At 34.7% G+C, this 24072-nt stretch overlaps 1 protein-coding gene and 1 long non-coding RNA gene across 7 annotated transcripts in view; one reads left to right on the plus strand and one right to left on the minus strand.

The window, feature by feature from the left end:
• Positions 1 to 24072, plus strand: part of LOC145283640 (solute carrier family 23 member 1-like) — a 428662-nt gene that overhangs the window by 320380 nt on the left and 84210 nt on the right. For all 6 annotated transcript variants that reach the window (XM_080132600.1, XM_080132602.1, XM_080132601.1 and 3 more), the window contains one exon: positions 208 to 258. In XM_080132600.1, coding sequence (XP_079988726.1) covers positions 208 to 258 — 51 coding nt within the window. The remainder of the gene's footprint in view (positions 1 to 207; positions 259 to 24072) is intronic.
• Positions 1 to 24072, minus strand: part of LOC145283646 (uncharacterized) — a 173089-nt gene that overhangs the window by 7351 nt on the left and 141666 nt on the right. The gene's annotated exons all lie outside the window — the stretch shown is intronic.

A 24072-nucleotide genomic window follows, 5' to 3' on the forward strand; every position in this document is an offset into this window, starting at 1 on the left:
ACATTGAGAAGGTAGGAGTGGAAAAAGGAAGAGGGTCAGTGTGAGTCATATTTTAAGCAGTACAATTTCTGACAAGTAGTCATTTTAAAATAGCATGAATCGCTATGGTTCTGTATGAAATTTTATTGATACTTTATCATTTATATTTTTATCGACATTTCTCCATCGAAATACTAAATGTTTGCATTTTATTTTTGTATTTTTCAGGATAAGGATTCTGATAAAATTGCATTTTCTTGGGATCGGCTCTTGTCAAAGGTAAGTTGAATTTTGAAGGAATACCTTGGCTCTATCAACCAAGGAAATATCAATAACAGGCCTGGCAAGCACGTAACAAGTCGCTAACTAGTGGCGACTGGCGAGCATATGGAAATCTAAATTACTAAGAACACATGTAAGAAGAGACTTGCTGTAAATATTCAATAATTTAATTAGTTAACTACCAACAACATCAAGCACTTTATGATTGCATGAGGGATGTTCCAAAAGTAATGCCTCCAATTTTTTTATTCCATCCAAATGGATCAGAGGGGATGGTAAATTGCATTGTTATGATGACTGAACATACATTCATGACCTGAAAGTTTCATCTCTCTGTTGCAGATATTAACGGTGTTAGACTCTAAAAAGAATAACCCTTGTCATGGACGTTTCTCAGAAGCAGAAATACGTCATTGAATTCCTAGCAAAACTGCCTTGAGAATGATGGTGACTATGTAGAAAAATTTTTTTTCCAGTTTTAATGGTACCACTCACGTCTTAGCAGTTCAATTTTTTTTTCAGTTAAAAAAAAAGATAAATAGGAGGCTTTACTTTTGGAACAACCTTCGTAGGACAAAGCACGCTCCAGATGCCCATATTTTCATTGTTCTGCCAAAAGTCTATTAAGAATGATGGTGACAATGTAGAAAAATAAATTCTGGAGTACAAATTGTTGCTCGTTTAGCGAGCGGTACTACTACTACTGTCCTCGTAACTTTTTTTTTAAATTTTTTTTTTTAGTTAAAAAAACAAAATGGTTTGCTTTACTTTTGGGAAGACCCTCGTAACAACTGATTTATTTCCATAAAAACAAATACACAAAGAAATAACACAAAAAATCTAAATTCATCGTAAACGAGAAAGATTTTGAGGAAATATTGCAGGGTTAATTTGTTCTTTCTAATTACTTAAAAGTATTGAAATATGTAAATGTACTAACTGTACCGGGATTTATTGTTTGCACGGTTTTTAATTAATTTGAATTAAAATAGGTGCAAAACAAAGTAAAGTTTTTCCAAAAATGTTTAACTCGCATATAGATTATTAAATCTGCAAAATAGTTGCAAAATACTATTAACATAGAGAAGGGGAAATGTTCAATAATAAAAACAGATAATGTAAGGGAGGTAATTTTCATAGCTTAAAATGAGTTATCTTCCTTACATTATTTGATTCATAATTTAAGTGCATCTCAATTATAATAATCATAAATGGATTTTTTTTTTTTCTCAAAAAGTAACTAATGGAAGAAAGAAAAGACAAAATGGTCTAGCAGAATCATGTGTCAGATGCGATGCCATCTGGGTCTAAATTTTAAAATTCGATAAGGCAGCTCTATATATTAGATAATACAATCAGAAAAAAAGTTCCGACATTTTTCAAAATCATTTGCACTTTTGTTACCGCATTATTTTTAAAAAATATAGTATTTTCAAGTTAAATTCAAGTTTTACAATATCTTTTTTTGTTGTTGTTAAATTGTTAAGTGAAAGTAGAGAATAGTTAGAAAACACCCTTCTCTCATGTTAAGAATGGCTTTCTAAATGTTATTATTTCAGCACGGTAACAAAAGTGCATAAGTACCTAAATCGTTTACCAACCTGTCAATATTTTTAGAAAATTATAAATAATACTAAATAAATAATGAAAACGATATTGATAATCTATAAAAAAAAATATTTTTGAGATTTTGTCTTTCAAATATACAGATTTTTGTCTTTGTCTTTATTTTATACAGAAAATAGAGAAAGTACTTACTTAACAGTGATCTGATTATTAGCGGTGAATCGATTCTGATATTTTTTCTTTATGCCAATACAATTACCAATTCTGTTCTAAATTTCCAATTCTGATACAATTATTTAACAGTGATCTAATTACAATATCCGTTTCTAGCCATGGAGTTTATATTTGTATGGCAGCCAGGCCCATTATAATTGTTTACTTGAAATCTACCAAATTAATGAGTTTCCTAAATACATCAGTATTTATACAAAAAAAGTTTTTGCCTGTTTGTAGAAGGAGCATTTTAAACCATTGTAATTCATCTCATCTAAATTGTTATTACTTAAACATATCACCATGATTAATTTATAACTTTTTCTTTCAAATTATTAAACCATCATTTATGTTTTTCTGCAATATTTTCACCCATATTAACTCAAAAACGACCTTCTTTAATCAACAGAAAAGAAGTCATCTTCCATCATGATAATGCTCGTTTCACACAGCACTACTGACCAAAGATCTACTAGAAGAATGTGGTTGGGAGAGTTTGTCCTTTCCTACCTATTCTACTGACTTAGCTCTCTTGGGTTATCACTTATTTCAAGAAAAGAAATAGAAATTACAAAAGAATTTAGATCACCTTAGTTTAACATCACTAGAAGAGATTGAACATGAGTTAGATTCATATTTCATATCAAGACCTAAAAAATTTTACAAGCAAGGCATTTCCAAGGTCGTTTATAATTGGAATCAAGTTATATAGAGCAAAGGTCGTTAATATTTCGAATAAAGATTTTCAAAATGTTTTTCATTTTCAAGTTGAAATTTTAAATCAGCAAAAACTTTTGCACCAACCTAGTATATTGATCTATTTTTTTTAATCTTTACTAAAAAAAAAAAAAATTGTGAGTGCATCTCCCACCTCCAGCTACTTTTCATGGTAATTTATTTTCAGTTGACAGAAAAAAAAGTAATAAAATTAACAACCAATCAAATAACACAAATAATATTTAGAAACGTGAAAGGAGAAAAAAAAAATGGTGGCATGGTATGAGAGAGAATGCATTGTTATATATGATTTCGTAATATATTAAGTTGCATTTGCTCAGGATTAGAAGGTAAGTGTTTAAGGTTTCCCGGAGGAGATGAGGGTGGAACAATTGAAATCATATCTCTTAAGTGCTTATGACAGTCGAGAAAGAAATATTATCATGTGACTAACATTACGAGTTATGTGTGGTACATTCAATTTTCATATTATGCTTCGCTGTTATTGCAATGATTACAAAAAGAAAAACTACTGGAAAATGAAAGAAAATATGAGTAATAGCGATTATGTAGGATTATGTAGAAAAGTAGGTAAAAATTGTCTTCTTTTTTGTTGTTTTTTTTTTTTTTTTTTTTTTTTTTTTTTTTTTTTTTTTAATAACCTAGAAATAAGTACCGAATTAGGACTGGCTTTCACCCAAAATCTAAAATGGAAGACATTGTTGCTAAGGTCACTGGAAAAATGGTTGGACCATTGTATCACTCCAGAAAGTACCTGACTCCAGATGCAATCATCTACTTATGTAAGAGTCAGATATGTGCTAAGATACAAAATCAACTTTGCAATCTAGTGGGAATTTGATCTTTTTTTCTTCCCTACAATCATTGTTCTCATAAGAGACATTGTTAGTCGATTTCTAGTTTATTGCTATTTGCAGTATAAGGGAGTGTGTGAAAAACAGGAGACTTTGTTGGTATGGTGACATTGAAAGTAGAGGTGCAAGTTCTCAAGTTAGTAAATACTAGCAGTTCAGCCCGGCTTTGCTTGGGCCCTATGTACTGTTAATAACTTTATATGCATATGTATATATTAAAGTGTGCATATGTATGATAATGCCTTTTTAATGGCTTCCTTAACTTTCATAGAGAAAAGTTGCTAGAGACCGCAGAGGTCAAATTTTCTTTTACTTTGACCCTAATTTTGACTCCTTTACATTTATTGTTTTGGGCTCAAATCAAATTAAAATGTCTGACCCATATTCAAGTAATCTACATCTAAAATTTCAATTGTTTAAACCCAAAACTGGCGGAGGAGTTTGGTAGAATCTGCCAAGGACAACTCTTTCAACTTTGACCTCTTGGCAGCCAAATTTTTGCCCCAAAACTGATTGTCTGAAAGTCTGAATACCCTTTATGCAAAATTGCAAATGTTTAGACCCAAAATTGGCTTAATAGTTTGCTAGAAATCGCAAAGGTCAAATCTTTTGAACTTTGACCCTTTGGAAACCAAATTTTCAGCAAAAAAAAAAAACAATTAAAAAGCTTACCCTATTTATGAATACACTTTATGTAAAATTTAAAATGTTTAGACCAAAAATTGGCTGACTTATTTGTTAGAGACCGCAGAGATCAAATTTTTTATACTTGGCGCCAATTTTGACCCCTTAACAGTTATTGTTTTGGGCTCAAATCAAATTATAAAGTCAGATCCATGCCCAAGTAGCCTATATCTAAAATTTCAAGTGTTTAGACCCAAAATTGGCAGAGGAGTTTGGTAGAGTTCTCAAAGGTGAAATCGTTGAACTTTGACCCCTTAACAGCAAAATTTCTGGCTGAAACCAAATTAAAGATTTTCCCAAATCTCAATACCCCGTATGTCAAATTTTGAGTCTGTAGACCGAAAATTGATAGTTATTTGGTTGGGAAGATAGATATTGAAATATAAAGGTCAGTTGGCAGGAGAAAGCCAAGAAAAACAAAACAGGAAGTAAAAAGGATAGACTTGAAAGAAAGAGGGATAAATAAAGATCTAGCAGAGAAAGGTTAGTTTGGAAGTCAATTTATAAAAGCTGTCTAACACGTCTGCATATAAAACCAATGTTAAAACTGAATATGATGATGCCTACAACTGCTCCACAAGTTTGAAAGCGGTTCTTGCTTTTAAAAAAATTTAAAAAGAGCTGCTCTTTTCCCCAATGTGTCTGCACCTTAAAATAACCTGTTTACAAAATTTAATATATTTCCAATGTTATTTTAAAATAAATCCGTATTTATTTGCTTTTCCACTGCTAGATTTAAAAAAATGATCCCTCCACTTCTTGACTGCAATTAAAATGAGTGGACTCATTTCTGTAAAGCCCTGCTGACAGCTAATGTACAGAATATTCAATATACTGTGTATCATATTGTGCTTATTACAAAAAATAAAACTACAGTAGAACCCTGGGATACAGTGGCTCTAGGATACGTTTTTTTTTCAGGTTACGATGTGGAATATGATGTTCTTCCAGACCCTGGTTATGGTATTTACCCTGCCTTACGGTATTATTTATAATGTTATTTGATTATATACATGTGTATTATATACCGTACTGTATTTTGTTACTAATTTTTAATGCCGTATCTTGGGATTCTACTGTACTGGAAGCTGAAAGAAAATGTGAAACCCTAATGGAAGTAATGTTATTCCAAACTTGTATTTCTTTTTTAATCCTATAAAAAAAAATGGAAATAACTTTTGGATACACCTATTACTTCTCAATTACACTTCTACAGTATAATGTCTACAAATGTGTGTGGAGGTGCAGGCTAGAATCGAGATCAAACTTATTGAGGAGGTTTTGGTTTTCTGCAGTACATAAATCCGGCACAGTATACTGCTGACACATTGATTTAGCAAACAGGACCTTCAACAAGTGTAAGTTATTGGACTGGTGAGCATGTTTGCAATGAAAACTGAGTGGAACTTAGCAAGTTAATCATTAAACTAACTCATTGAATAAGTGAAAAATGTTTGCTTATATTGAGCATAAAATGTCATCAATTGGTCAGCATAATGATTCATACGGATAACCAGATACAGCTTACTTTTTTATTTTAATGTTTGCCTCATCCACTTGTTTGGAATAGCCATTGGTTTAGTACATAATCAACCTGTTTCTGTGATCCTCCGCCCACCCAGTTGTCTAAATTAAAATCAAAACAAAGTTCAACATGACCTCTGATGTCTCCTTTCGATTACAAAGTTTATTGATATTCAAGAGCCGATTGGGACCAGTTAAGATCCCTCATATTTGAAATCCCTCTTAAATAAATTTCCAAAAAGAATGTGTCCTGCATCACATCATATCTGAGTGGTTTACCAATGGTATTTAGAGCTTTATAACTCCAAAATAGAGACCAAACAGCCAGCCATGATATAGCCCTTAATGTGCTGCTGCTATTGCCCATAGAAAGCACTATTTCAATTGTTTTCAACAAAATAGATGCTCTGTAACCCAAAGCTTTTTTTTTTAAAACTGTTCAAAAACCTCTTCAAAAGAGTTGTAGAAAATGCTAGTCCTATGCCCAACCCATAAAATCTAAAGTGGTTGATCAGAGGTTTGGCTCTCGCAAGTTTTGGAGAATAATAAACAAGGTCCTGAACAGATGTAAGGTATCTATCTCAACTATCATTAATGGACCAGAGGTGATGTCTTAAGAATCTGATAAAGTCAAATTTTGGGCACAGAATTTTGCAGCAAATTCCATGCTTTGCGATCAATGCCACTTACTCTCAGAATCCCCCCCCGTGACCAAAAAACATATAAGCCACATTTAAATGACTATCTGTGATATTGCCAAATTTATCAAGATCTTCAGTACCAACAAGGGAACTGGTTCTAACAACATGCCATAGTATTCAAGAAACTGATACTTATCCTTGCAAAGATGTTCAAGTAGAAATGCTTTTCGTCATCTTGTAAGACTTCACTGGAAATCGGTCTGCTGCATCTCAATACAGACTAATCAGTGTTTAGTATCACGAGTAAGTTGTTTGAATCTGTAATAATCAAGAAGTTATCAACCACCTCAACGAAAACAATCTTCTTTGTGACAAGCAATACGGATTTCTTTCTACAACTAAAAGGAACTTTCCATCTGTTCCTAGTATCAAGCAGTATTTCTATGAGCAGGGTTTCTTTTCTAGAATTTCTCATTTGTATAACACATTACTACAGGATAGATTTTCTACGGATTCAAGTCCAATGTAAACAAATGTGTGTTATAAACCATTCTTTGTTCATTCCAATTGTTTGCACTCCTCTGAAATATTCATCATTAAACTGACAGTTCATTCATTTTATTTAACCCTTATCCTTGATTGCCTGTCAGCCTTGTTAAGTGGTGATTTCTTAGTAAAAAAAAAGTCATTTACTATCAATATTTGCACATGAACTGATTTCATTATGAACAGAAATGTGAATTGTGGCTTTTTTTTTTTTAATTTAGAAAAAGCTAGAGCTTCTCTCTTTTAAATCAAAATCTATATTTTTTATATAAGGAAAAGCAAACCATTAGAGCCTTATTTCTTTATTTTATTTATTTTTTAAATTTTTTTTCACTATTTGTCTGGATTTTATTTCACTTTCTTACCTATCTCTTGCTTTATTTTTTCTCTTTCCCTGTTTATCTCTTTCCTTTCTCACGCTTGTCTTCCATTTCTCTCTTCTGATAGTTCTTTCTGAAAACTTAAAATATTAATTTTGCTCTGAAGGTTAAGATTTCAAACTAGTGATTGGACGATCCCAATATTTTCCCCCGATTCTGATACAATTACTGATTTCGATTCTAAAATCTCTTAAAATAAAAAGTAGGATTTCATTTTTGTGAAGAAGACAGTAGTGGTGGGTGGTCTAGTGGACAGTCCTGATCTACTTTTAAATCTAGATATAATTTTCCTTTTAATTTGATAAACTTTCTTATGTTTTCCCTTTATGTATTGCATCTAAGATTTTGATTAACCCATTGTGAGATTTTCAACTGTATTTTTCACTTGTGCCAACAGTAGAAAATTAAGTTTTAAACAGAATAAATAAATAAAACAATCGTTTTTAGAATCGGAAATAAAGCTAAAAATTTTCCGATTCTGATAATGATTTTGAGGCCTCAAAAAGTTTTCTTATGCCTGATTCTGATTCCAATTAATCATCCAAACCCTACTTCAAACGATTCATGAAAAGGGTAGGGAAATTAGATAACTTTTGATTTATTAAAGAATGATTTCCTGTATCCTTCCCTCTTTTATGCACTCGCACACACACATATAGGAAGAGGTGGGGTCAGATTGAGAAATTGATTTTTTTTTTTTTTTTTTTTTTACAAGGGAGTTTACTTGAGGATAAAGGTTAATGAATGTAAGGTGGTTGGTGAGACAACAGTTCAGTGATCGTTTATTTATTTTATTTTTTTGCTGGGAATTGGGCAGAATTGAACTATTTAAGAGGACGGGATAGCAAGAACTTGTCCACATTGGACAAAATCAACCATGCTGAGAAGCAGGCCAGTGGAACAGTTCTACAGGCAGGCAGTTCTAGGAAAGAAGCTTTGTTCATGGAATTTACGTTTACCTTAAATAAGATTAAGTGTTCATCAGATTCAGAAATAATTTCTTGTTTGCTCTATCTGAAGCGTTCATCCATCTTAAGTAATAGATGAAACTATGCAAATTACACAATATTTCTCTTTAGTGAAGAGTCATTCTTTTAATTGAAAAATTGCCCAAAATAGGATGACAAAAGAAATAGCTAGAGAAAAGTAAAAGTAAATTATCCAATTGTGAAAATTAAACGTAATTGTCCCAAGCAAAAATTGACAGCGTCAACCCAGTCAGAGAGAAGCTTTGAATTGTAAAGAATTACAAGTAAAGAATGGTAATATTAATCGAGTCAGGATCAGCAGAGCAGAGTCCTCTTCTCATGTCAAGACAAAGCTCACTGAAAAGTTTTCAGATTGGTCCAAAATATAATTATTTGGTTTTATTCAGGATAGTGTATGCGCAGACGACATGTATTCAAATGTGCTTATGCATTTTGATTTTGTACGTCGATGTGTAAACATTGACCGCTAGTTATCCTAAGCAAAAATTGGCAGCATTAGTTAAGTCAGAGAAGCTTTGAATTGTAAAGAATTCCAGGTAAAAAATAGCGGTAGTATTAATCCAGTCAGGATTAGCAGAGCATAATTCCCTTCTTTAATCAAGACAAAAAAAAAAAAATCAATAAGGTTCAGGCGGTTTTGTACAGTGATCCTGGTTGCTGATTGATTTGTTCTTATCTCAAACTATAAATATAATCGTCCAAATCTTTGATCATACTCAGTACTGTTACGTGAAAAATATTGCAACAATTTGAAATCAGCAAACGGTTAAGTTTTCTGTCTCTATAATTTATAAAGGTTTATACTCCTGACAGATACTCCATTTCTGTATTTCATTTCATATGTAATAGTTTTTCTTTTTTTATGTATAAGACATTTTTGGTAATGTGAGGAAAATAGCTGTACTCGAATGAATGAGAGTGAGACACTCTAAAATACCTATTAAGGAGTGTGTCTGTTAGTTTATTTTCTTTGCCTCTTCTCCCTAGAACATACAAGAGACCATAATTATACTTAACGTTTTCAGATTATTGAAATTTTTCGTTTGGAAATAATTACTAATATTGAATTTCATGTGTTCGTCATTGTCTCCTAAGTCATGCACACGCACAGGTGTTATGCATGTGATTAACTGATTGTTTGGGAAAGAAGCAGCCGACAATTTGATTGGATAAAAGCCAAAGTAAACATTACACATTAGCAAATGAGAAAAAAAATAAAATAAAATAAAAATATGCTTAAGATCTTGAAGTTGTTGTTGTTGTTTATCATCATCATCATCATCATCATCATCAATAATAATAATAATATCTACTCTGCGTTATCCGGGAATCTTTTTACTTTCATTTTTCAGTACTTGTTTACATTGGTAATATTTTAAACCAACACATTTCAGGTGAAAACATTATTACGTACTTATGTCATGGCAAAATTAGTATGAATTCCAAAAATTCTGAAAAATGGTCCAGTAGTAGACATGCTAGATGAATTTTTAACAAAAAATCGGCAGCAATTACGCTCTGAAATGGCGGGTTAAAAAATGATGAATCCTTAATTTGTGATTAAAAGTTGAGGGTTATCTCCCTTGTTTGTCATACTGAATTGGCCGTACAACTCTTCCATATTAAAATATGCGATAAAATTTAATAATTTGATGAATTCTATTTTTACTCATAATTATTTTTCTACTGGATCATTTTTCATAATTTTTCGACTTTATACTACTTTCGCCATGACTTGTAAGGACGCAATGATTTTACCTGAAATGCTTTAGTTTAAAAGATCACCACTTTAACAAAGCACCCATTTTTGTTTTATTAATTTTACCTCCCTCATATTCTCATATGAAACTAAATGTTTTTGTTTTATTTATCTGTGTTTTTTTTATTTGTGTGCCATTATTTTAAATCAATGTTTTGTTAAATGATATGGAAAGTTAAATATAATTATTTAAAAAAAAAAACATCCTCTAATTATTGATTGAATCATTATTTTTTTATAAAATTATAATTAACTTTGTTAAAGTCATGCTGTTTTATATCTATATTATATAAGATTATTGGGTGTAAAGTTTCGATTTTTCATACGTGAAGATTTGAAAAACATTTTACTGCAAGAAATGACTGTCTATTTAACAATTAAAATACTTTTAAATGCCTTTCAAATTTTCAAGGGTCTTTTTTTTTTCTTTTCTTTGTTTTTTAGCTATAAACAAAAAAGAAAATACCTAACTTAAAATATGTAATAATATAAAAGTATTTTCATAAAAGTAAAAATATCTGACTTAAAAACTAATAATAAATGATTATATATATTTGTCATACACATACACTACTGTTTCGTTGTATCACAACTCATCAGTGCGGCTAGACAAACACCTTTCCCCAGCTGTGGATCGAACCTACAACTGTTGAATTGGCAGTCGACAGCTCTAACCATTGGGTTACGAATCAGTGACGTAAATATTTATCCTCAAGTGTGTGTTAAATCCACGTTCGCCCATCGCAGAAAGTGCTCAAACCATCATTTGTTTACAAATAAATAGTGTGCTTCGCTTAATTGCTTAAATACGTGTCAGGTGAAAATGTATTTACAAAGTGCTCAACTCAAAGAGGGGGGGGCTTTAATTTGTCATCCACATACAGTACTGTTTTGTTGTATCACAACTCATCAGTGCAGCTAGACAAACACTTTACATCATCAACGCTCTTATCCCCATCCGGCATCAATTGAAATGGATGGCTCTCGTCTTGGGGAGGCTCTATGTTTTGACAAGCTTCTGGGTTTGACCTTTACTCCTGATCTGAAATGGAACACATACATCAAATCTGTTGCCAGGGACGCTGGGAAAATGGTGGGATTCTTCTACCGCTCCAGAAGATATCTCACTACTGATGCAATTCTCTATCTGTATAAAAGCCAAGTATGTTCACGGATGGAGTACTGCTGCCACATCTGGGCAGGAGCTGCTAAAAACAGCCTATCCTGCCTTGACAGAGTACAAAATAGACTTCGTGGTTTAGTGGGGAATGCCCTTTTCTCTTCTCTGCAACCTCTCTCCCACAGAAGAGACGTTGCGAGCCTGTTTTTGTTTTATCGTTATTTCCATGGCAGGTGCTCGTCTGAGCTTCAATCCCTCGTCCCCCCTCGCCAATCTTTCACGAGAAACACCAGTCTGGTTGAAACTACTGTCGATAATTTTCCCCACTCTCTATCTGTGCCTAAATCCAAACGTAGATTTCATGAGCAAAGCTTCTTTCTTAGAACTGCACGCCAGTGGAACTCTCTGCCGCTTGCCTGTTTCCCACCTGACTACAACTTGAACGTCTTCAAGTCCAACATAAACAAACTCCTGACAAACCGCCCCCTTAAGTAAGACACTCTATCAAAACCCCCAATACTAATTATTACTACAATACTACCTCATTGATTACTGTACACGCAATAACCCTTATCCCTGAGTGGCCTTGATTCCATGTATAAAAAAAACCACCTTTCCCCAGTCGTAGATCGAACCTACAACCGTCGTATTGAAAGTCGACAGCTCTAACCATTGGGCTACAAATCAGTGCCATAAATATTTCTCATCAAGTGTGTATTAAATCCACGCTCGACCGTTGCAGAAAGTGCTCAAGCCATCATTTGTTAAGCCGATTTTTACCAAGACTACAGCAGTCACCATAAAAAAAGTAACAGACTCTGTTTCACTAAGCAATAAGCCACAAATTGCGGTATATACTTCCTTCCTACTGCAGGAAGATGTGACACAAGATGGGAAGAGTCAAATCAGTGCATCTTAAAGAGCACTCTGATTTTTTAAAAATTGTATTGGCAGATCAGTCGGTATTCCCTGGTTGGAGCGTCTCTGGCAATAAGCAATAAACTTACTCCACCCCAAAATCGTTATTTTAGTATGCCATTCTAAATAAATCTCTCACCCCCATCCCCCTACACCGCTGTTTACAAAATTTTTCTTTCGGCTTCTGGCTAATGCCACCAAAGTCCCATTTCCTTGTTTTTTTTTTTTTTTTTACGACCGGTCAACGTGCTAGTGATGAATAAATCTCTCAACCCTCACACACCACCTATAAGATGAAAGACAATAACAATTTGCAATTCGTCTTCGTTTGAAATGAATGTTCAAACATAAATTGCAAGCATAAACTTTCGATCTGATATTTCGCGTCTCGATTCTGTTTATGTTGGAGAATTTTCTCTTATTTTGCATGCTGTACCTGGCCGCGCCTTTCTGTGGCTCAGTTTGTCTAAGTGGAATACAAACGCAAAAAAATGGGGGGGGGGGGCAAAATGTATGTTATGCTTATGTTGTCAATACTTGTGGATACCTTACGTTGACAGTGGTGAAAACATGAGGGTTTAATTTTAATATGGACATGTATATCGTAGAAAAAAATTTTTTGGCCGATTTAATTTTTGTAGTGGATAATTCGTTTCTAAAAAATGTACAGGAAACTTTTAAAGAATAAACCAACGATGTAAGTGAGAGATCCCTGATATTTGCTAAGGAAGATTGAAAGTCGTAGGGAAACTGTTTTTATATATTTTAGTGAAATAAATGTTTATATTTATACATTTATTTTTAGAAAAAAAATAATGCTGAAATATTGATGTTCAATTGTAACCAGCCGTATTTAATGAATAGACATATCTCAGTAATGAAAATATTCCAAAAGTAACGCAAAACGATAAGGTATGAAATAATTTTCAAAGAAATTAAAAAACTGAGCTATTTCCCCATGTCTTTACGGCAGCCGTAATTATTTTTTTCGTTGAATCATCGGCAATTAGGTAGATAACATTTCTTATTGGGAAATGTCCAAGATCAGTGCTTGCTTTAAAATGCTACATTACATCTGATGAGCAACACCATCACAATCGCCATATCTACAGAGGAAGAAGTTCATATTTTTCTCCCTAATTATTAGCATTTTATTATCATGAATGAATGTAGCAGAAATGGTGGTTGTAAGCTACATAAGATAGTGGCTATGAGGGAAGATGTATTGAATTTGTATGTAACAGCTTTTGTTGAAAACTTACTGTACTTGTGTCCAGAGGGAAATTTCCATGGTGAAAAGCGATGCTGATATCATACCTGAAATCAAATAGCGAATTGTATTTGGATTGATAGCTTTTTCCAAAGTAGACACAATAAAGAAGAGTACAAAGACCACTATGGACATTCAATGGAAAAATGTTCAGCGAATATATGATGCCTATTTTGACAAATAGTAGCGAAACATATGCACAATAATTCAACAATAGGAAAGCTAAGAATGGCACAATGAATAAATGGAACCCGTTATGCTCGGCATCGGTTTACATGAAAGAAAAAGAAACATATTGAGGAGATAGCAAAGTGAAGTAAATAATATCATCAGCACCATAAGAACGGTTAAACATAGATGGGCTGGTCAGTTGTTGAGATCTACAGGTGGACATACAAAGCAACACAATGGACCCCAAGCAATGGCGTAGCATAAGTTTTTGCCGCCTGGGGCGGTTGGAAAATTTGCCACCCCCTCCCCACTGGCATATAATTACCTGTTTTGCCCCCTATGCTGGCATATGATTACATGTTTTGCCTCCTCCCGCTGGCATATGATTACCTGTTTTGCCCCCTATGCTGGCATATAATTATATGTTTTGCCTCCTCCCGCTGGCATATGATTACCTGTTTTGCCCCCCCCCTCATTGCTGGCATATGATTACCTGTTTTGACGCCCCCTGCCTACCGCTGGCATATGATTACCTGTTTTGCCCCCTATGCTGGCATATAATTACATGTTTTGCCTCCTCCCGCTGGCATATGATTACCTGTTTTGCCCCCCCCCTCATTGCTGGCATATGATTACCTGTTTTGACGCCCCCTGCCTACCGCTGGCATATGATTACCTGTTTTGCCCCCTATGCTGGCATATAATTACATGTTTTGCCTCCTCCCGCTGGCATATAATTACCTGTTTTACCCCCCCCCCTCATTGCTGGCATATGATTACCTGTTTTGACGCCCCCTGCCTACCGCTGGCATATGACAACCTGTTAAAACCTTCAAAATGCCCTAAAAATTGTTTATTTTCATTGAACTAATGTTTACACAATTCCCTTTAGATTAATATTTACACAATTCCCTTTTTTTTAATTTTAATTTAACAATTTCTTTTCAATAATTTTAATAATAATAAGTATGTAAACCTTAATCTGAAAGGAATTATGTAAGCATTAATATGAAACAAAAGAAACCAAATATTTTTATCAAAACAAAAATGTATAATTCAAATTATAAAAAAATGTTAAATTAAATTAATTGGCTACACAAATATAATAATAAATTTAAATGAGAACATTTGGACACTTGAAAATATTATGAAATGATAAAATCATTTTTATTTACTTTTTTGTTATTGTTAAAGTCCGAATTTTCTCAAAAAACGTGGCTGTATCAAAGAGAGGATAGTCTGATGTAGTTTTTTCGTTTTCATGTTATTGTTAAGAGGTCGAAGTTCTCGAAGAGGAAATAAAATGTCTTTTAACGGCGCTTTTTTAAATCCTTGTGTGTAATCGCTTGGTTTTAGTGCAAAATTTAAGATATAAAAAGTCACACATTTTAGAAAACATTTTTATAAATTTTAATGCGAATATTTGAAATTTGAATTTATAAATTTAAATGAGAACACTTGAAAGCAGGAAAAGGTTAAGAAATGATAAAATCATTTTTATTCACTTGTTGTTATTATCGAATTTTCACAAAAAAACATGGCTGTATCAAGGAGAGGATAGTCCAATGTAGTTATTTTTTCTTTTACTTCATAATGTTATTATTATTATTTGAAATCAGTGTGTATAATCGCTCGGTTTAAGCACAAAATTTAAGAAATTTGTTGTTGTTAATAATGTTTCACTCCTTTATAAAATAGTTAAAATTTTTTTTAAATGAATGTATTTATGAATTGAAAATAAGGCTATGAATTTATTTTTTGTGAGAGAGCTGTAGCAGCCGGCACTTGCTGCATCACAGGCAGGAGCTACTTCTCTCGACAAGATTTGAAATCCATTTTCTCCCTGGCTTGTCCAATCACAAGCCAGTTCTCTATCATGTGATAGTTTATATAAAAGCCCAAATCTGAAACCATTAACCCTTTTTGATCCTGATCCTGCTGGGCAGGGGCATTAGCCTGGAGCGAAAGCCCCAGGCAGAACGTCAGTACTACAAGTTAGCTATGGCTCTCTTCTAACTCACATTTATTTTCACGTGCAGTATCGAAACGAACATTGTATCAAAACTAGCATTCTTTATCATGCTAAACAACATACACCAACACACACACACACCTACTCTTTCTTACCACGGAGACTAACCCTTTGCCCTGTCTCTACTATCAGATGCACGCTCCTACATACGTACATACAGTGAACACCTCTCTTTCTTTCTCCTTCAACAGACCTGACCTATATCTAATTGTCGGATATCTAATCTTTGTCGCCAACAAGGAACTCTTCACAACTACTATAAAAACATGTGAACTCTCATACTAACCATTTTTTTTTTCTGTTACGCATGTACACTCTACTAACGAAGATAACAAATTAATGTGTTTATTAATATAGAATGAAACTCCATTTCGTCATTCTCTTATCTCTATAAAACTATCACAAGGCGTCAAGTCGGTTGAAAATTTACAAACATACTTTTTGCGCTTTTTTTTGCGGCAAAGTTATCAATAACTCTATCAAAATTAACTCTATCGACAAGTTCTCTCTCTATGGAGAGGACTGCCAAGTCTGTAAGCCTTGTCAGGCTCATTTTTGATCGAAAGTAGTTTTTTATGAGTTTCAGTTTTGAGAAAGAGCGCTCACAGTTGGCAACGCTAATAGCTTCAGCAAGGAAAATGCGCAGCAAGATCACAATATTAGGGACGCAATCCCCAAGGTGGTATCTCTGTATAAAGTTCAAGAGGTCCATTGATTTTGTCTTTTCCTGAAGCTTTCACAAAATACTGTAATCTCATCTTTTCGGCAAAGAATTTCTTTTTTTTCTATATCCTCATCAACTTCACCAAGCTGACAATCATAATTATCATCAAGCAGATTTGACGGTGTAAGAAAAGCGTATTCACTTGCAAGATTGTGAACTTGTTGAAATCTGCAAGATATTTCTTCAGTTAAACCTCTCTATGACAGATAGCATTTCCTGTCTCAACTCTGTATAAAACCCCAGTACTGCATCAGTCAATCGTTCACCATTCGTTTCTTTTTGCGGATACGATTATTATATTACAAAACTGAGCATATGGAAGCAAGAAAGTGACAAACGAAAAGGTTGAGTTTAAACTTTTTATTTAAAGTTAAAACGATCTTGAAACAAACTATTTGGTGTGTCAGGATAATTCGGCGGCAGTATGGGGGGGGGCATCAGTAGGAATACTCGTCGGATGTTGATATGAATTTGGCAACGATCTAAGTTATTGTCAGGATGAGGTGAGGGGTGGCAACGGCAGGAACATGGCTTGTGTGTTCTGGCGTCTGGAATACGTGTGCGGTGGTGGCGATGACAGGAATGTGACAGTGTTCTGGTGTATGGGTGCGTTGACGGCAGAAAAAGAGTAATCCTAATAGCAGGTGTCACTATGGAGCATGGGTGACAGTGGCTCTTGCTATTGGCGGGCAAACCTCGCTGCCTAGTGCGCTGTGGTGAGCTGGCTACGGCGGCGGAAGAGGGGTAGTCTTCAAGGCTTGCTGTCCAGTATCATGAGTAAGATTGTGGTGGCAGCAGCGGGAGCATAGTAATTTTAATAGCTGGTGTCACTGGCCAGGGAATAACATCTTTTGGCTGGTGAGCTGTGGTGATCTGGCGGTGAGGGAAGAGGGATAATCTTCAAGGCTTGCTGTCCAGTATCACGAGTGATATGGCGGCGGTGTGGTGGCAGTGGTAGCGCAGTAATTTCAATAGCTGGTGTCACTGATGAGGGTTTAACTGCTGCTTTCTGCTAATGGGGCAAGATTCACAGCTTGACATGCAGGGGTTGATCTGCCTGCTTGTTGAAAAAGCTGTTATTATACTCGCGATGCAGACTTAGTAGTAGACAAAATGTGGCTTATATCGTTGGTCATCATTTTTGCTTTTTATTTGTGTTTGTTTTTTGTGTTTTAATGTATTGTAGGGAGTCGTCTGTTTGGTGTTTGTATACATGTGTTATATCAATTTAAAGCTAAGAAAGTTGTGAATGTGTTCTATTGGGTGTTGTACTGTGTCAGTGTTTTGTGAGATAATTATTCGTGTTTATATGCGGCCGGAGTTGCGTCTGCTGTGATTGTGTTTTGTATTTTGATTTTTCTTTTGATGTGCGGCTTCCTCTGGCAGTTTTCTTGAAGTGAAGTGTGAGTTATTCCGTTGATGTGTGTACATAAAAATGGGCTTTGATGTTGTTGTGTGTATTTAGTGTGTTCATTTACGTTATATCAACGAAGGGGCTTTGTCTTAGCGTCGCCATTATTTTAACTGTCGCTGCTCCTGCTGATTTCTAGTTTATTAATATAAATATGGAAGGATATGCGATATAACACTATGATCCATGCTTATCCCCATTTCAGAACAGTTTTTTTGACTCGTCTATTGCAGTGTCCACCATCTTTATTCTGAAGAAGGCAATCTCTCAATGCAGTCAGTCTGACGGATCTTTGTTGCAGATCCAACCCCTTTTCTTGAAGATACTTCTGGGCATCATTGATTTCTGGGAGAATAGTTTTCCAAAAGTTCAGAAATAAAAAAAATGGAAACGACAATATCGAGTTGAGAATTAAAGATGCATCTGATCTTGTGGTTGGATTTTCTTCTTCTTTGAGCTGTTCCAGGGCAATGACGACTTCCAATATTTTTTTTACCACATCATTTACAGCATCTGCTCTACTACTCCATCTAGTTTCCATAGTCCGCTTGATACAGACCGGTCAACTGAACCAAGACGTCCCAGTGATGTGTAGATGTAGAAAAAAACGAGAATAACCAGTCCAGTATGCCAAAAAATATAAGAGAGTGAACCGTTACACAAGCCAGATTGAATGGTTAGTGCATGGCACAAATAGAGCTTTTGGGTTGATTTCGGCGATTCGTTTTTGCACACCCGATCGGTGGTGTGCCATAATAGCAGCATTGCCAAATGCCTGGACAATACAGTCACCAATCTGAATCCCATCGTTCTCCAGTTCTCTCAAAATCAGTTTAAAGATATCCTCCGCGCTTTTACCTTTTGTCTTGGAGCGGAGAAACAACTCCTCCACTGTCACTTTATTTTTGTCAATTTTTGCGTAGCACAACACCTCACTCATCTGGTACTTGTGAGATACATCAGGAGTGCTATCAAAAATAATGCAAAAAATATTTGCTTTCTTTGATCTGATCGATGATTTTCTTTCTTATCTGCTTTGTCAAAATGCTCACAGATTCATTTTGAATTTCTGGTGACAGATAAGAAGTAGCGATTTTCTTTCCCAGATTAACTTTCACCAAATGTTCACGGAGCACAGGGTCATACTTAGCCAATAAATTTACCAATTTAAAAAAATTCCCTTTGTTTTCTTGATCTCTTTCATCATTATGGATGTCTTCCCGATGACACAGTAGTGCCAGATTCTGCTTGGCGAGAAACCTGATGTCCAGCAATCTAGCTAGAATTTCCCACCACTTTCCTTCTCAATAAGATATTACTCTACTTTGTCAACTATGTTTCCTTCAGCAAGTCAGATCTCTAGATCCTTCCAGTTGAGAAAAGCTTCAGCAATATTAATTGGAGGTAAAATGATTTTTTTTATTTCAGAGATATTGTAGCATTTTAGAACACTAACCAAAAATTATTTTCTTCATGGAAATAAATTCTGTAAGCGTTTTTTTTTTTGGGGGGGGGGGTCTAAGCGATTACGCATAGTTTTACAGTCTTGCCAGTCACACTTCAGCTTAGTGAACATTTTTACAATGTTAGAGTAGCCTGGAAATGATTATTCATCATTTTAGGTTAAATTAATGTACGAAAGTTTAAATTTAAAAATAATTGTTTGTGCTTTTTTCCCAGCAAAATTTTCAAGGTGTCCATATGCAATCGCATGAAACAAAAGGAAAGTCGAATAAAACAAAAGGAAAATATCATATTTAGCCAAGGGTGTTTGTCTAAAATTCTCACAATATTAGTAAAAGGTATTTCTATTATAATTATCTGTATCTTGTTTTTTGTTTCATATTTTTTTTTTCGTTTTTTTTTTTTTTATGCATTAAAACAAATCAATCTACTACATATCTATGACATTGTCAGTAGTAAAAATAGGGAAAATATTGATGATCAGGGTAAACACATGAACATTCTTTGGTAGAGAGAACGTATAGAATAGCAAAGAATACATTCACATCCGTTCTTAAGTTAATTTTTCTGATTCCGATACCTCCAAAAATTCCGATTTTTTACAACCTTTTCGGTATAAAATTTTACATTTTTTGTTACGTTTTATTTATTTATTTTTTCTATTTTTATCCTCACAAAATGCCGCCCCCTGGTATGTGCCGTTCATAAAATAGGGACACATTTTTCCGATTCCAATACCTCCAAAAGTTCCGATTTTTTAAAAACTTTTCAGTATAAAATTTAAGATATTTTGTTAGCTTTTATTTATTTTTATATATTTTTTTTTATTTTCTATTTTTACCCCCTCAAAATGCTGCCCCCGCCCCTTACATGGGCCGCTCGTAAAATAGGGACACATTTTTCTCATTCCGATACCTCCAAAAGTTCCTATTTTTTAAAAAACTTTTTGGTAAAAAAAATTCTGATTTTTTTCTATGCTGCCTCTGATGTGTGCCGCTCATAAACTTGTGACACATTTTTCTGATTCCGATATCTCTAAAAGTCCCAATGTTTTACAACCTTTTCGCCATAAAATTTCAGATTTTTTGTTAGCTTTAATTTATTTTTATATTTTTTACCCTCTCAAAATGCCGCCCCTTGAAAGTGCTGCTCCACCCTTGCTACGCCACTGACCCCGAGTAAATAAAAAAGACTGAGGAAGGCCAAAAAAATTTGTTGAAGCAATCTCGACAGCCAGTTGGGTCCTATATGCCAATACCTAACCAGGGATAAAACAAGGTGGAAGGCGATGAGAGAGGGATTCCTCCTCCAGGAGAGATTAAAAAAAAAAAAAAGAAAAGAAAACTATGATGCTTTTGTAACCGTGTATTTGGGGATAACAGTTCAACACAGAATAATAATCTGACATTCCTGGGAGTTTTTTTACTTTGTAGCAGCAAAAACAAATACTTGCAGCATAAGATTTTGAATATCTTTGGTTTATAACATCATTACTGATTGGTTATAGTGGTCAATTTCCTTTCTGGTGTGCCCAATCAGGCGAGTTGACCATATAAACGAGTTTATAAAAGTTTAAATCCAAGGCAATTTTACCTTTTTTTTCCTGGCTATCGCCTGATAACACACTCCTTTGTTGGGGTGCAACTTCGCCTGGGCCCTTTGGCCGCAGGAAGGCAAAAAGACAAGCCAACATTGTTACCACCACACGCAGACTTTAATATGGTACATCTTCCTACAGGACTGTCTCTACAAATGAACTCTTATCTTCCAACAAGACTATCTCAAATTCTGTCTACATCTATACGAACGGCGTGCAATAAGTAATGCCCCTGACCCACTTCCAGTTGTCTGATCTAGCTGAAAGTGTGCATATGCAATGGTTTATATCTCTACGGGTTATGTGGCAAATTACAGCTCTGAACTAATTGTGGTTTCTGTTTTACAGGTGTTTGAACTGAGTCAGGTGTGAAATGGAGCCTGTTGAATGTTGAGCAGTGATCCGGTTTTTGTATTTGAAAGGACGCACACTACAGGAGACTTTTGATGAAATGAAAGAAACTTATGGTGATAATGACTCATCATATGACCTTGTAAAACACTGGCATCGTGAATTCAAACATGGCCAGAAGTCTATGGAAACAGCTCCCAGACCTGGTCACTCCCCATCTGCCATTGATGAGGCATCTGTCCGTCAAGTTGAGGCTGCCATTTTGGAAGATTGGCATGTTACTATTCGCCAAATAGCCCAAGATGTTAAGATTAGTACAGGGTCTGTGGAAACTATCATTCATGACCATTTGCATATGCATAAGGTGTCTGCCAGATGGATTCCCAGGTTGCTCACACCATTCCAGAAGCAAGAACGTGTCGAGTGCTCGAGGATGAATTTGGAGATGTGCCAAGAAGATGAGAAAGTTTTTCAAAAGACTGATTACACAGACTGAAACCTGGGTTCATTACTATGATTCAGATACCAAAGCCTAGTCAATGCAGTGAAAGCACTTGGACTCACCACCTCCAAAGAAGGCAAGGGTGCAGCGCTCCGCTGGCAAGGTCATGCTCATATTCTTCTGGGACCAGGACAGAGTAATGATGACAGATTTCCTGGCAAAGCGTACCATAATTACAGGAGCTTATTATGCTTCACTTTTGAGGGAATTAAGGCAAGCTATCAAATCAAGAGGCGGGGCAAGATCAGCAAAGGTACCCTCCTCCTGCATGACAACACTCCGGTCCACAACTCGCATGTCGCCAGATCAGAAGCACGGGTGTGTGGTTATGGAATCCTTCCCTATCCTCCCTAAACTCCTGATCTTGCACCCTCTGACTTTCACCTCTTCCCAGCCATGAAGTTGTTTTTGAAAGGAAAGTGTTTCCCAGGTGATTCAGCTTTGATTTCTGAAGTCACGTCGTGGTTGGAGGACCAACCTGGGGTGTTCTACAAAAACGGTCTCCAGAGCTGCATCAAATGATGGGAGAAATGCATAACTCTGGGTGGTTCCTATGTAGAGAAAGACTAATAACTGTACCAAGTTTCGTTGCTCTACTGCTATGGGAAGTGGGTCAGGGTCATTACTTATTGCACGCCCCTCGTATATATAACATTTTTGAATAAATGAAATTAAGTAAATTTTAAAATGAGTGAAAGTTATCATGAAAATGTATGACTTTAACTTTATAAATAATTTTGAACAGCCCTTATTAGAATGTGTGTGACCTTTTTACTTTTTTTTTTTTTTTTTTAGGAAACGAAGTTTTCTTCATTTTATTTTAATTTAAGAAATGTTCATATGTTCCATTTTGTGTTATTAGAATTTTCTTGTCATAGTGTTTTATTTTCTGCTATTGTATTACTTTAACTAAAAGTTATGCGAAACTTTGATACAAAAGATATATAATTGGTCAAACCAAAATTTTGATAATTTATGACAATTTTTCTGTTTGTTGTTGTGAAACGAGAGTAGAGTTTAACCACCGTTAGCATGTCTTATACTGATTGCAATTTGTTCAAATTTTCATAATCTCCCATAATAGTTCATCTATTATTATACTAAAACTCTGAATTTTAAGTTGAACCATAATAGGTAATATGGTTCAAATCTTACTAAAATCAGAAGAATTTCAGTCAGCAGTTTAATGTTCCCTCTTTATGTATAACTAGGGGGGGGGGCTGTTGCCTGATCATTAAAAAAAAAATGGACTTGGGTGCCAGAAGCGAAACTGAAAGCAAAATTTTGTAAGAAAAAAAAAGGAAAAACAAAAAGTTGCGTGCCGGGCATGAACTTGCACTACTTAAGTTCGCAAGCAAACACATTATCCATGGGATCACGACGACACAGATGTTATGACGCTATAAATTTAGCTTTTTAAGAAGAAACAACAAAATGACCATTCACGCATGTGCAGTTTTCGAACAGCGTTGAAAAAAAAAAGTTTTTATCTGACCCCCCCCTCCCTCTTCAAAGAAAATGACATTTCTACACAAAATAATTGACGATTTTTTCCAATTTTTCTATGTTTTCTGTCCGAGAGATTGCTCCTTCTAACGATATCATGTTTGTGTCTGTACACTGCGGATGAAAAAAACTTTTAGCTGACATACACATACAAATACACAAATGACTGAGATTTATATACTAGATGATCAGGGAAACCTGACATTTTCTGAGATTGCATGATGATCACACTCCTATATTTTTGATGTCATCGAAATCAGTGAAATCGCTCATTTTTCAATCAATTGATTGCCTGGTCTAGTCAAGAACCCATTGCAGTGCACCAGGAGGAAGCTTCACATGCCTCCCCACAATAACTTAGTCCATATTGCAGTTTATATTGCACTGTAGACATCCTACTGTTAATTTTATAAAATTATTTTTTTATATATAATGGCCTGAATTAAAGTTTAAAATGCAAGAGTCAAGTATCATGTTTCAGTTGTGCTCTAAACAGAAATGTTTCAAACATGCTGTTGTCATCAAAATACCTACTATTGATTTTATATGTTGGGCCTTTCAGCTTGTGTGGTAATAAAACTTCTCAAATGCACTTGTGATGTTAGGCTGTGTAAGATGTTAACTTTGGTCAAAATCGCCTTTTCTTTCTTTCATTGGATCATTTCGATTATCGATACTTACCAAAGATATTCTGATAGAAAACCTATCTAAGAACACTGTCAGGCACATGAAGTACCTTTGTGTGAAATTTCATAAAAATCAGCCGAGCCGTTTTCGAATTCATAGGGAATGAACTCACATACGCACACAGATTAAGTTCCTTTTATACAATAGTGAAGATTATATTAGAT

Source organism: Euprymna scolopes, chromosome 8 (genome assembly GCF_053919585.1).
Source record: "Euprymna scolopes isolate OS-2025 chromosome 8, ASM5391958v1, whole genome shotgun sequence".
Classification (NCBI taxonomy): Eukaryota; Metazoa; Mollusca; class Cephalopoda; order Sepiida; family Sepiolidae; genus Euprymna; species Euprymna scolopes.